The sequence below is a fragment of the Patagioenas fasciata genome, chromosome 20 (assembly GCF_037038585.1).
Source record: "Patagioenas fasciata isolate bPatFas1 chromosome 20, bPatFas1.hap1, whole genome shotgun sequence".
In the NCBI taxonomy this organism is placed as follows: domain Eukaryota; kingdom Metazoa; phylum Chordata; class Aves; order Columbiformes; family Columbidae; genus Patagioenas; species Patagioenas fasciata.
This window is the reverse complement of record NC_092539.1, coordinates 1269363-1283355: the sequence shown is the minus strand read 5'-3', so window position 1 is coordinate 1283355 and position 13993 is coordinate 1269363. Positions and strand designations below refer to the sequence as shown.

At 54.9% G+C, this 13993-nt stretch overlaps 2 protein-coding genes across 6 annotated transcripts in view; both read left to right on the top strand.

The window, feature by feature from the left end:
- Window positions 1-13993, top strand: part of LOC136110617 (ATP-binding cassette sub-family A member 2) — a 158906-nt gene that overhangs the window by 66373 nt on the left and 78540 nt on the right. The gene's annotated exons all lie outside the window — the stretch shown is intronic.
- LOC136110475 (olfactory receptor 10A7-like) lies at window positions 4338-5336 on the top strand. Its single transcript, XM_065853930.2, has one exon. The coding sequence runs from the start codon at window positions 4356-4358 to the stop codon at window positions 5334-5336; it is 981 nt and encodes a 326-aa protein (XP_065710002.2). The 5' UTR covers window positions 4338-4355.

Below are 13993 nucleotides of genomic sequence, written 5' to 3'. Positions count from 1 at the left end.
AGCCCGGCCTGCGGTGCTGCCTGGGAAGAGCAGATCCTGGGTGTGCCCGCAGCTCTGGGGAGGCCACGGAGTGCAGGGAGGGGGCTGAGGGTGGGTGCCCTCCCCAGGGGTCTCGTGCCGCATTTGTCTGTGTGCCGTCTTCCAGGTGAACCAGGCAGGTAGATTTCCACCTCTGCTTCATTACATCAATGTTCTGTGGACACCTGTGTATACTTAGAAGAGATTTATTTTAGGTAAAGGGAAGTTTTAAATGGTGACAAAAAAATTTAGGAACCAAAATCCTTCCTGCCTTTGCCCCATGAAAAGAGCACTTTGAGCCCCAAACCTCTTGAGAACTCACCGTGTGAGACCTGAACTCCTTGTGCAAACCCTGGTGCTCTAGATCTAAGGAGATGGTCCATGGGTCCAAGTCATTTCTGAGCTGGGGTTTGAGCTGCCAGCTCCGCGGGTTTGTCCATGCCAGGGTTACCCACGGCAGCATGCCCGAGCACAGCGCTCTGCTCCTGGTGCTGCAGTCGTCTCCCTGCTTGACTCTGCTTCTCCAGGCTGAGCACGTGGTGCCGTGTCCTCCCCAATGGCCTCTCCGCTCTCCGGCCAGCCTGGCTCAGCTCTCTTCTCCCCGAGTGGACTTCCCGCCCCTGTGCACCACCCAGCAAGGACTCACTAAAGTACGGATCACAGAATCGGTGTTTTCCCATGTGGACTGGAAACCTTTCCTGCTGTCCCCAAGACCAGTTTGGCATCCCGTGCCACACTCACGACTCGTGACTGCTCTGGGCTGACCCAGCCACCGTGTCTCCATGAGGACCCTGTGGGCAGGCAGACTGCTCTGTAGTCCCAGGGCTCCTGTGCCCACACAGTTTTCTTTCTCTTTCTTTCCTCCCAAGCCTTGCAAACACCGATGCTGATTCCTCTTCTCCCATCAAACCTAGCCCCATCACAAACATGCTTTGCACACTCGCTGCTGGAGCAGCACCGTTCATTCCCGCTGAATTCCGGTGCAGCCACGCTCCCCTCCCGCAGCCCTGCTGACATGGAGCAGACCTCTCAAGACCCTCGTCTCTCCTTGATGCTGCTGTCCCCATGCCCTGGTGTTCACCAGACATACTACCTTGACCATAAATTGTCATTGTCCTCCTGGAAAACTGGGAGTGGGCAATGTCTGAGCTGCAGGGCACCAAACTGAGAAGCACTGTGGGGCTGCCTGTCCTTCAACACAGTATATATTAATCTCATAATACTACAAGGGATTTTCGAAGTCTCCCTTCACTGTTCAGTGCAGACTTTGCTTACTGCTTTTCAGGCTCTTTTCTTCCCTCAAAGACTTTCCACTCTTTCCCAATATCCTCCTTGGTGTACATACGTTGCTCATTTGCTAGGGGAGAAGCCCTGCTCCACCAGCCTCTCCCTTATTCTTGAGAGGGAGTTCTTAGTTGGGTTTTGCACCTTTGCTTTCACAAAATTCCAGCTTTTTTCTACTTTTGCATGCTTGACTTCCCAGATATGCTCAGCTGCAGTCACCAGCTCTCCTTGCTTGTCCTGATTTGTGTTTGTTCACAGTCACAGTCACCAACCTTCCCATTTATGCAAAATGGCTTCGACTCATGTCTACCCTGGCTGAAGCTATTTTCTCAGATAACTCTACTAAAAACAGCCTACTTTTCAGGAATGGGTACAAAAAAATCCATCAGCTCACATCATGCTGTAACCTGGTGAAGACATATGTGAGATGTCATATCCAAGGAGATCTGGAATGACCATTGCAGACAAAGCTGCGATTTGTAACCCTCCTCCCCCACAAAGAGTTACTCTTCCTGGAACAATTTTTCTCCTGGGGCTTAGTCCTCACCCCATTCTAGCTGGGGGATCCCAGCATGGTCCAGGCAGACCTTCTTTTCCCTCCTTCCCAGGGCAATTTGGATCCAGGAAGATCTTTTGATGGTGTCTTTCAATGTCTGGTGCTGTGCTACCTTTCCTCCTTGACTCCCTTGCTTGCCTTCTCCTCCTGTGACCTCCGTGGCCTCTGCTCTGGTCACACCAGCTTTATGTCTGACCTCAGGGAACATCTGCTGCCACGGATAGCTGCATGTAATAGTTTGAGTTGTTCCTCCATACCAGCTTTGAATGAGGCCACAATTGTTTGTGTTATTTGGACTGGGTGAGCTTTGGGGGTCCCTTCCAGCCCAGGCTGTTCTATGATTCTGTGAAGTCAACCAAAGCTGACAGAGCCAAAAATGCATGTCGCTGGTGCTTGGGCAGTGGGGACCCAGCTTTCCTCCATCTCCCCCCAGAAGGTTGGTCAGAGGTGCTGGTGGACAGGTGGGCTGGTCGTGAGAACCTCATCCCCACCAAAGACGTTTTGCTGCTCTTCGGGCTTGTGCAAAGCTGTGTGACAGCAGTGCCAGCACGGCCACTGCCCTCCAGGTGCTACAGGAAAGCCCTGGGAAGGACGTATCTGAAAAACATCTGCCCAAGCATCCAGAGCACGGGGCTGTGTCTGCTCTCCAGCACACGCTCCCCAGGTGGGATCCTGTCCTGGTGCAGAAGGAAACATGGACTCTTCTCATTGCTCTGAAATGACTTAGGTTAATGGTTGGACTCAATGATCTTGAGGGTCTCTCACAACCAAAATGATTCTCTGGTTCTGTGATTGCCCATGGACCACCTGCTCTTCCTGAGCCAGAAAAGTCACCAGCCTTTTGCTGCCCACACCACTTTCCCAGCTGCTCTAAGCACCACAGGTGCTTCCCATCCCTCTATGATTTTGCCCTTGTGTCCCAGCTCCTACCCTTCCAGCACACCCTAAACCAACATGGGGGTACATGCCTCTGCTCCAGCCTCCACTCTTCCTGGAATCAGATCCCTGAAGGTCTCTCTGCTCCCGCTGGCGTGGCTCCCTGCATTGGGAGGAGGTGTCCGTGGGGGCTCCCGGTGGCCCCAGCACCCCAGCCCTTCTCGTGGCACCGAGCCTTGGGCTGGCTGGTCCCCCTCATACGCCTCCCCCCGACTGCTGGACACCAGGACAAACCCACAACCCATCCCTGCACCTTTGGGCTGTGGAGCACATGCCCAGCATGGCAGGGTTGTCCTTGTTCCCTCTTGGGAGGAGCCTGCAATGTCCTGGAATCAGAGAGTCAGACAATCATATTGGCTGGAAGAGACCCTTAAGATCATTGAGTCCAACCATAACCTAACTCTGGCACTAAACTGTGACCCTAAGAACCTTGTCATCTGAGGGTGCTCGGTTCCCCTCAGCCTGGCACCCACCTCCTCTTTGCACCTGGTAGATGCTCCCACGCCTGTCCCTGGAAGGACCTGGTGACAGCTCTGGCAGCTGCTCATGTGAATCTCTGACCATCTCCTTATTGGTCTTCCTGCAGATTCAGTACTTGTAGGTTCACACACAAAATCTTCTGTATCTCATCTTCATTTACTCCTGAGCTCCAGTTTCTTGTTAGTTTCAGAGTCTTTCCTTTTTCTTGAAGGGAAGTGACTCTGCTTTTCCTTGCCACCCTCAAGCCTTTGAATTACACTGTCACCTTCAGGTGCCTTTCTGTTCCTCCTGTAATCAATCAGAGGTCTCTCCCTTACTTTGCTTTCTATGTGTGAGCATGAAGCTAACATCTACACTGAGAGATCATCCAGTCCAACCCTTGGTCCAACTCCAGTCCATTACCAGATCATGGCACTAAGTGCCATGGCCAATCTCAGTTTACAAACTTCCAGGGCCGGTGAGTCCAGCACCTCCCTGGGCAGCCATTCCAATGCTGACCACTCTCTCTGCACAGATTTGCTTTCTAACATCGAGCCTCAATTTCCCCTGGCAGAGTTGAAGCCCCTGCCCCCTTGTCCTATTGCTGACTGCTGGGAGAAGACACCAATCCCCACCTGGCTAGAACTTCCCTACATCTTTCTGTATCCTCGCTGATGGTGTAAACATATTTTTCTTCCATGAAGGGCAGCCACTGTTCAGCAAAGCATGGTCCTACCTGCCACGTTTTGTGGGATTTTCAGACCACACTCCAGTTGAAGCCCAGGAAACCTGGAGCAGGGCGAGGAGCTGCTCTCCTCCACTCTCGTTTGACAGTTCTTGGGGTCTTTACTGACCATAGCGGTGAGGTCCCAGCGCTCTCCGATGTCCTTCAGGTGACAGGGTTGGGGGTTGCCCTGAGGCTCAGAACCCCGTGGGCTGAGGCTCACCACGTGCCCCACAGATGTGTCCCCTGGGTGTGAGCAGTGCCGGGGACACAGCGCCAGCCCCTGCACAGCAGAGCCGAGGGCTGGTGATCTCCACAGCAGGGCTGAGCACTCGCTCTTCTTCTCCCTGTCCTTATCTCCTCCTGCTCTCCTTGTAGATGAGCCCTGAACACCTGCAGCAGGGAAATCTCAGCAGCCCCACCATGTTCCTTCTCCTGGGGTTCTCCAGTGCCTACAGAGCATGGGTGACCCTCTGCCTCTGCTTCTCGCTCATCTACCTGGTTACGGTGCTGGGAAACCTGCTCATCCTGACCCTTGTCTGGCTGGACACCCACCTGCACTCCCCCATGTATTTCTTCCTGGGCCACCTCTCCTTCCTGGACATCTGCTACTCCTCTGTCACCCTCCCCAAGATCCTCAAAGACACCTTCTCACCACAGAACACCATCTCCTTTGTGGGCTGCATCACGCAGATCTACTTCTTCCTTTGCTTTGGTGGCTCTGAGTGCATGCTCCTGGCTGCCATGGCCTATGATCGGTACCTGGCCATCTGCCACCCCCTCCACTACCCGGCACTCATGAGCAGGAAGATGTGCTGCTGCTTAGTGGCTGTTTCGTGGCTGAGCGGCTCCATGTCATCTCTGATCCAGGCCTTCCTCACATCCCGCTTGCCCTTCTGCGGGTCCAACCGGATTGATCACTTGTTTTGTGAGATACCCTTCTTGCTGAAGGTGTCCTGCAGCCCTAACGCTCCTCTCAACAAGGCTGCCATGTATGTTTTTGCTGGGACTATTGCAATGGGCTCTTTTCTCCTGACCGTGGTGTCGTACGTTCACATTATCAGCACCGTCCTCCGGAAGGGTGCAGGGACGCACAGGGCATTTACCACCTGCACCTCCCACCTCATCGTGGTGTCCCTGTTCTTCGGCACCGGGGCTGTCGCGTACCTGGCGCCTCACTCCAGCAGCTCCACGGAGACGGACGAGGTCCTCGCCCTGCTGTACGCTGTTGTGACCCCCATGCTCAACCCCATCATCTACAGCTTGAGAAACAGCGAGGTCAAAGGGGCCATCAGGAAAGCCCTGCGCACGGGGGTGTCACCGCTGTGCACCAAAGGTCTGGGCATCACTGTGGAGTGACCCCCCTCCCCATGCCAGGGATGCAGCTCTTGGAGACACAGCACACGAGGGCTCTGGGGCTCTGGGTCGGGCGGTGCCGTGTGGTGCTGGTGCACAGTTCGGTGGCTCCTCGCTCTTCCTCACCAACACATCGGTGCTCAGGCCCATTGTTGCCAGGGGGACACGGGGACTGGGTACCTACCTCCCAGCAGGGTCTCCCTTTGTGTCTGGAAGCCTCTGGCACAGCTGGCGTCAATTCGCGCCGCCAGCTGCAGAAAGCCCAGCTCACACAGGTGTGACCCCAGGGACATGCGCTGTGCGCCATCCCAGGAGAGGATGAGACAATGCAGAGCACTGCTGAGGTCTTCTGCCTCTGGAACCGGTGGCAGAAGGATGGCACACAACATCCTCCGGAGACCCGAATGGACTAGGGGTGGATTTTGTAAAATTGCTAATTGCTTGGCCACAGGAGTCATCACAGTGAGCAGTCCTGGGAACTTTTTTTCCTAAGAAACAGGTATTGCCGGGGTAGAGGAGCTGTAGCGTCCATCCACGCGCTGCCTCTGATGGGACAGTGCCCTTGGTAAGCCTTAATTTTTTAATCTTTTCTCTAGATCAGGGCTTTGCCAGGCTTTCTGGAAAGAGCTTTAATTCCAAAGCAGAGCCCTTTCTGAGGTGAAACACTGGGCAAAGCACAGCAGTAATGCTCGGCTGTTTACATCTCCTCTTAAACAGTGGATAATCTTGTCTGGGCTGGACTTGCAGACACTGCAGAGCCGGATGTCTTTCCCTTAATGCAATAAAATATGTATAAGTAGGAAAACCATTGTCAGGGAATTGATCTTTGTATTTTCAGGAGTCAAAGCTAATCCTGGAAATGCAGAGCTGCTTCCACATGCAGAATGGTGGTGATACGGCGGGAGTGGGGGTGAGAGAGCAGATTGATCTGTTTCGTGTCGTGCCTTTGGGAAGGGTTGAGGAGCAACCAGCAGCACAAGGAGCTGGGAGGGTGTTACCTGGTGGTCGTAAATAAAGGGGTGTTCAAGGGTGCTGTGGTGGGTGCTCAGTGTGTGCAAGAAGATACCTCTACAGGCACAGCCAAATACATCCCCCTTGGACCTCAATGGGTTGCTAGGTTGGGGTTTCTGTACAGTAATACTGTAAGACTCCTGCTTAGCCGAAATTATGGGAACTGGTTTCCTGTGGCTGGAAACACCCCCGTCCGTGCTGGACCAAGGATTTCCCAGTAGGAATTCAACATGCTTTATCCCACTCAGCAACACATGGTCCCAGAGCACGCAGACAAGGCAGGGCTAGTTGAGGAGCCTGGCTTTCAGGATACCTACAAAATCAGCAGCTCCTTTGGAAATAAAGAAGAATTTCATGTCCCTTCCCAGCCGTGGTCCCCAGGACGGGGTGATCCAGAGCCATGTGTCACCCCTCTGCTGTCGCTGCTCACGGGGAAACCTGCGGCTTCATAGCTCCTCCTGCCAGTTGCAGCTGCTTTGGTACCTGGCCAGGTGTGCACCTCTGGAGGTGACAGGCAGGGGGGGGGGGACACCCCCATCACAAGGAATGGTCTGGCACCAAGAGTCCTGAGTGTTCTCTGTGCTCACCCTTCACCAACTCGTCCCACCGACAGGCAAGACCACACCATGACATGGGACGACAGAGCTTGGTGTAAAGACTGGAAGCGTCACTAGGGGTAAAAGAAATATACATCCCTTTCATCAGGCTTGTCTGTCAGGGAGGTCACTGCTTTCTCTGCAGCAGCCATCTCTGAAGTGGGCTGCATGCACCCGGGGGTGTGCGAGGGAATCCATTGGGGTGCAGGAAGAAAGTGCTTTTGGTACCATCAATAAATGAATTTAAAATAAAATACTATTTTAAAACTAGCATTTATTTAATCTTTATATTTTAATTTTTAAATTCCTATTGTTATTTGTATTTTATACTTGAACATGTATATAATTTATTTAAAAGTATAAATATTGGGGATCCACACTCAAAGGTTTTTCACTGATAAGGGTGTGTGACCAAAAAAGTTTGAAGAAAGCTGCTTTACATCACCTCATCTGAACAAAAAGGAATCTGAGGGAGTGAAGTTTTACCCACAGCAAAGGAAGACTTGGGGACGGAATGAGGATCGCTTGTGCAAACAGGACCTACCCAGCCCCTGGGACCAGGCAGGACGCATCCGGGGTGCCGGGAGCTCATCTGGGGCTCTCATCACCCCGAGCCCCTTGCTTGGGCCCCACAGAAAGCACCGGTGGGGCTGAGGCTGGCAGGGGTTCCTTGCCCTTTCTCCCTCCTCTGACGGAGGACCTGGGGCCATCGCTCTGTCTTGGAGGACCTGGGGTGACCGCTCGGTCTCAGAGGACCTGGGGCCATCGCTCTGTCTCGGAGGACCTGGGGTGACCGCCCTGTCTCAGAGGACTTGGGGCCATCGCTCTGTCTCAGAACACGCTGCTTGGCTGCGGGGGGGGAAACCCAGCTAATGATGTCCCCTCAGCAGAGGCACCAACTGTCACACAGCGGGGGACGAGGAGGGTTCGTGGATCCGTGCCAGCGACAGAGGCACAGAGCTCGTCTTTCTCGCAGACGTGCTGAAGATGAAGGTCATTTTCTTGCTCTTGGAGCTGACACTGCTGTTGGTGGTTCAAGCCTGGGCAAACAACATCCTGAAAGATTATTTTGCTGGAGAGAAGGTAATGCCGCTGGAGGGGGATTGCCCATGGCGGAGGACAGGGAAGATGCTTTGCTTGGACACTGTCTCCCCAAGGGGACAGAGGTCGGACAAAACCCACCTGCCTGTTTTTGCAAGGTCCACTGCTCCTGCTGGAACCCAAAGCCCCTCAGGCCTCCTGGTGTCCAACAGCACAAAGTTCGGGTGCTCGGACGCCTCAGTGGGGGAGTCACGGAGCACCTGGGCTTGGCCAAGTGGATCTCACGTTGGGTTAGCGCTGGGTTAGCTCTTCATGGCTGACCACTGCTCTACCTGGATGAAGAGACGCTTGTCCACCCGTCAGCAGCCTGGGCAGAGGAGGGGGTGAGTGGGGGTTCCTGCTCTGTCCCCAAATCTCTTGTTGCTCTCCGTATTTACCTGCGCAGAGCCATTGTCTCTAGTTCGTTGGGAAGTGAGGTACCATCGCCATAGCTCCCCGCTGCAGCTGGACTGAAGATCTCAAGAAAAACAGCAAGATGTCTGTGAGGGCCATATTTCACTGCAATGGTGAAATATTCATCAAACCTTTTTTCTGATCTCATAAAAATGAATTTATGATTGTCAGCGCAAATCCTTTCATTCACCACAGCTGTCACCCAGGGCTCCTCTCCTTGCCCTTCACCTCGGCTAGTCCTTGAGTTCTTCATAAAACACACAAAGAAGGAGCTACACGTGTCCCTGGGAGGTGGTTGGTTCCTGTCCTGTAACACACGTGTGCTGATGTGTCTGTGGAGCAGAGCTGACAAGAGCCGGCCTTTTGCCTCCAATCTGGAATGGCTGCAGGGCAGCACAGAGGACGTGGGAACACCTGCCACGCAGCTGAGGCTTCAGGAGGTGACACCAGAGTGGCTGCTGTGCCAGAGCTCGGTGCCCAGGTGGGAGATCTCCAGGAGCTGCTCTGCTGCTGATTCGCACTGCGGTACAGCCCAGTTCAGCAAAAACAGAGCGCGGGGCTGTGTCTGGAGCCCCTCCAGCCCCAGGGGGTTTGCTCGGCCGGGTTGCAGGTGGAGTCACAGAATTAGTTCATCCCTGTGTGTTTGTAAAGTACCTTTGAGCGGGCAGCATTGGGGACTGCATAATTGTCACTAAATCACAGAAATTAGACAGAAATACCGTTGTGTTAATCTACCTTTACCAGTGCAGGTCTGTCTTCAAGCCCCATTCCGGGAGTGTATCTGAGAAGAGAGGCCAAAATCAACCGAGTTTCTTCCCAGTGGAGATGACTGGTGGTTTCAGATGCTTTAAAAACCCAATGAAAAAATTAGTTTCTTTCATCTAGCACTGGCTAGAGGATCCCTGCCATTATCTCTGCATTCAGCCCAGTCACTTGGGTGATGACCCTGTTCCTCCTGGAAAGGTTTCCAGTCTTAGTTAGAAGATGAGAAATGGAAATCTTCACATTCCCTTGACAGCTTCCTCCCAGCCACCCCTGACATTGCTAATTATGCCTTGTCTCTAATGGGAACTGCCTGAGCTGAAGCCCCAGGTGCAGCTCCACACCTCTCCCAGAATCTGCTTGGGCAACCGAACAGTCTCTCCAGGTGCTCTCTGAGGAGTCCACTGGAAGCTGAGGGCTCTGTGTGCCAGCAGCTGGAGTCCAATGGCCTTTGTTTGCTCTCCAACCCCGCAGGATGCGAGTAGGGGATGATGGCCCCAAAAAACCGTGATCAACCCGATCAATACACAGATGAGAGTACCAGGGGAGCATGAGGGAGGAGATGGGGCCTGACCCAGCAGCGGGGCTCAAGCCACCCGCAGAACAGGACCCCTCCATAGCACGGACATTGATTTGAGCTACTGCCCATCATGTAGGTGACAGCTTCCTGTGCTACTGCAAGTGTACCATGGGGAGCTAGGGAATTCCAGGTTGTGCTCTCTGAGCTCCCCATACCAGGCTCTGCAGTGCCAGAGGAAGCACGAAAAGGCACGGTGATGCCCAGGGAACTGGGGGGTGTGAGGGGCAGACACTCCAACAGGCCCCACCAGCACCATGGGAGCTGCTGGACTGTTTGATCCATTGTGTTGGGGATGTCACGGGGGCTGGCTGCTCCGTGAGGGCCGCATGAGACCCTCAAAGTGCTCCTGGTGCCACCGCCATGGGAGCAGGAGGAGGTCTGGGGACATTCGGCCGGTCTGCAGCCACGGCTCTGTCCCTGCAGGCAGAGACACTGAAGTGAAACCCCATGTGTTGGAGAAATTCAGAGGCACCATGAGCCAGATGGGGCTCTCCAAGGAGGAGACCATCGTGCTGGCAGAGGTGGTGAGATGTAGAGGGTGACCTTGGCACCTTCCTGTGGCTGCTGCACTGAGGACCACGTGGAGCATGGCCCAAAAACCAGGGTGCTGGTGCCCTGGGATGCACTGAGCTGGAGCGGGCTCAGCCCTTGCAGGTGCTGCATGGGGTGTGAGGCACAAATGTTGCTACTGGCTGGGGTCCATGGGGGATTTTAACTGGCACATCCCTCTGGGTGGGTGCTGAGCAGCTCTCCACAGAGCTGCATTACTCCTCAGGCTCCTCTGTGGGTCAGGAGATGAGCCTCATCCCTCATTGTCTTTGCAAAGGAATGCACCCCACCATGGGAGCAGGTAAGCCAGAGCTCCACCTCTCCCACCTGGAGTTGGGACAAGCCCACAGCATCCTCCCACGCTCTCAGCCAGAGCTTTGGGCACAAGGACTCCTGGTACAACTGCCCAAAAGTGACCCCCAGCCTGAATCACTGTTCACAGAATCCCAGAATCCCAGAATGTCAGGGGTTGGAAGGGACCTGGAAAGCTCATCCAGTGTAATTCCCCTGGAGCAGGAACACCCAGCTGAGGTTCCACAGGAAGGTGTCCAGGCGGGTTTGAATGTCTGCAGAGAAGGAGACTCCACAACCTCCCTGGGCAGCCTGGGCCAGGCTCTGTCACCCTCACCAGGAAGAAGTTGCTTCTCAAATCTAAGCGAAACCTCCTGTGTTCCAGTTTGCACCCATTGCCCCTTGTCCTGTCACTGGTTGTCACCGAGAAGAGCCTGGCTCCATCCTCCTGACACTGCCCCTTTCCATATTGATCCCCATGAATGAGTCCCCCCTCAGTCTCCTCTTGTCCAGCTCCAGAGCCCCAGCTCCCTCAGCCTTTCCTCACACGGGAGATGCTCCACTCCCTCCAGCATCTTGGTGGCTGCGCTGGACTCTCTCCAGCAGTTCCCTGTCCTTCTGGAACTGAGGGGCCACAACTGGACACAATATTCCAGGTGTGGTCTCCCCAGGGCAGAGCAGAGGGGCAGGAGAACCTCTCTGACCTACTGACCACCCCCTTCTAACCCACCCCAGGTACCATTGGCCTTCCTGGCCACAAGGGCCCAGTGCTGGCTCATGCTCACCCTGCTGTCCCCAGGACCCCCAGGTCCCTTTCCCCTACACTGCTCTCTAATAGGTCATTCCCCCACTTACACTGGAACCTGGGGTTGTTCCTGCCCAGATTCAAGACTCTACGCTTGTTCTTGTTATATTTCATTGAATTTCTCCCTGCTCAACTCCCCAGCCTGTCCAGGTCTCTGATGGCAGCACAGCTTCCAGTGTCACCACTCCTCCCAGCTTGGTGTCACCAGCAAACTTGGTGACAGTCACTCTGTTCCCTCATCCAAATCATTGATGAATATAGTGAACAATACCGGCCCCAGCACTGACCCCTGAGGCACTGCACTGGATCCAGGCCTCAACTGGACTCTGCCCCATTGACCACGACTCTCTGGCTTCTTCCCTTCAGCCAGTTCACAGTCACCTCACTACCCGGTCATCCAGACCGCACTCCCTCAGTTTAGCAGTGAGGATGCTGTGGGACACTGTGTCAAATGCCTTACTCAAGTCAAGGTAGACCACATCCACCCCCTGCCATCATCCATCCACCTTGTTATGTCCTCATAAAAGTCAATGAAGTTGGTCAAGCACGACTTCCTCTTGGTGAAGCCACGTTGACTGCCCCTAATGACCCTCTTATCCTTGATATGATTTGAGATGACATCTCACTCAGGGCTGCCCTGGCCCCAGCTCTCGGCGTGGCCCCAACACTCGCTGGGTTTGCCCCTGTACAGACCCACAGCTGGTTCCCAGCCATTTGCCATGGGTGGCTGTTGGTGGCTCCTGGCCACAGCCATGCTGCAGACCCATGGTCCAGGTCAACTTCACATCTCCTCAGTGCTGCAGATCTGGTCCCCATGTCCTCACCTCCCACAGAAGTGAAACCCTGGCCCTGACACGGAGAGGGGGAGCCCCCAGCAGCTCTGGGGCCCTGGAGAGCCCATGGTGGGGCAGGAGCACCAGTCGCTCCATCAAGGGTGCACAGCACAGATCAGCTATGGTGCCTAGGAACCCAGCCCTGCAGATGATGTGTCCTGGTCAGACCCTGTCCTGGAAGTGCCAAACCCTGGCCATGCGATGGCACCATCACACTGCACAAGGGCCAGGAGCACCAGTCGCCCAGGTGAGGATGGAGGTGGTGGGTCTGGTGACACATGGGGACAGGACCTGGCAGGGACTTTGCCCGCTGACTGAGATTGGCCTCCCTGTCACTTGGAAACAGGGACAACACAGGGCAGTAGAGGAGCTTGTATCTTTCAGAGCATATTGAAATCACTGAGTTTATTAGGGGTTTGCATCAGCATAAATGAGACCAATTTGTCCCAGGAACCCTTTGGTCTGGCCCAGTATCCATCCCAATAATCCTCCAACCCCACCTTCATGCAGGGCAAAAAGCAGCAGGTTAAAGATGTGGTTACTGGCGCAGGCGTGGGCACTTGCCTGCATGGTCCTGGCACCATCACCGGGTGCACTTGCTGGTCCCAGACGTGTGTGTTAAAATGGAGAGGCAATTAATGAGCACAGAGCTCCAATAAATTAGAGAGCAAAGGAAATGTAGGGTCTTTCCTTTGAAAGTAAAATCCTGGACTTGTCCAGAGAGCTGGCAGGAGCGAAAGGCCAAGGAAATTCAGGAAGAAATAAAATTTTAGGAGATATCTATTCTACTGGAGGCAGATGACAAGGTTGCCAAGAGCACTGTCCCCATGGCCAGCCCCACGCTGTGCTGTCACCCATCCCTGCCTGCACCTGGTGACAGCAAGAGACATGGCCGGTGGCAGCTCCTGCCAAAGCCCAGCCCGGAGTCCCGGCCACGCCGCACCCCCAGCCGCTCACTCTCGGCAAACCTTGGAAAGCCACAGAGCCGGCTGACAGCCTGCCAGGCACCGCTGACGCTCTAACGGGGCTCCCGCCGTGAGCACCATGGGCTGGGGCTGAGCCCAGCCGCGTGGCAGGACACCGGGTTGGGAATCCCCACACCGAGAATTAAAGCCTGAAATGGCAGCACATGTCGGCCAGCGGGATCCCGGACAGCGGGTCCCGGTGAGCGTCACGTCATCCTGCTTGTGCCAAGGTCTCGGGTCTGTGCCTGGAGCATGGGGCTGGAGATCAGATGCCCAGATTTTGCAAAGCTGCCTGTCTCAGCATCCTCTGCCTCTGTGGGGGAAACCCTTGTGCAGCCCCTAGCAGCTCTACAGTGCACGGGGACTCTGGGGACAATGACAAGGATCCTGCTGGACACAGTGGTTGGTGTGACTGGGGTACCCATGGGGCATTCCCAGGTTGTGGGGTCATGTCTCCCCAAACACCCGCTGTCCTGCAGCCAGCTGGGATGTTCGTGCTCTGAGTGGGACCCAAGTGTTCGGAAGGGAACCGTAGGATCATAAGCCTGAGTCAATGTCTGTGAAGAGGGTTTGGAAGGGAGCTCACCCTGAAGGGACCTGGGCAGGTGGCTGTGACGGGGAAGGGAGGGTGGGTTTCGGCCACGCACAGCTCTGCCCATGGCCAGCGGCTGCAGCTGAGCTCTGACAAACTCACTGCTTGCAGTCGGGTGCTGCAGCTGCCTGGCAGGCAGGGATGTGTCACCTCCTGCCATCACCCCGGCCGTTGCCCCAGCA

Excerpts from the sequence above, each read along its gene's own strand:
- LOC136110475 (XM_065853930.2), top strand. The coding sequence starts at position 4,356 with ATGAGCCCTGAACACCTGCAGCAGGGAAATCTCAGCAGCCCCACCATG.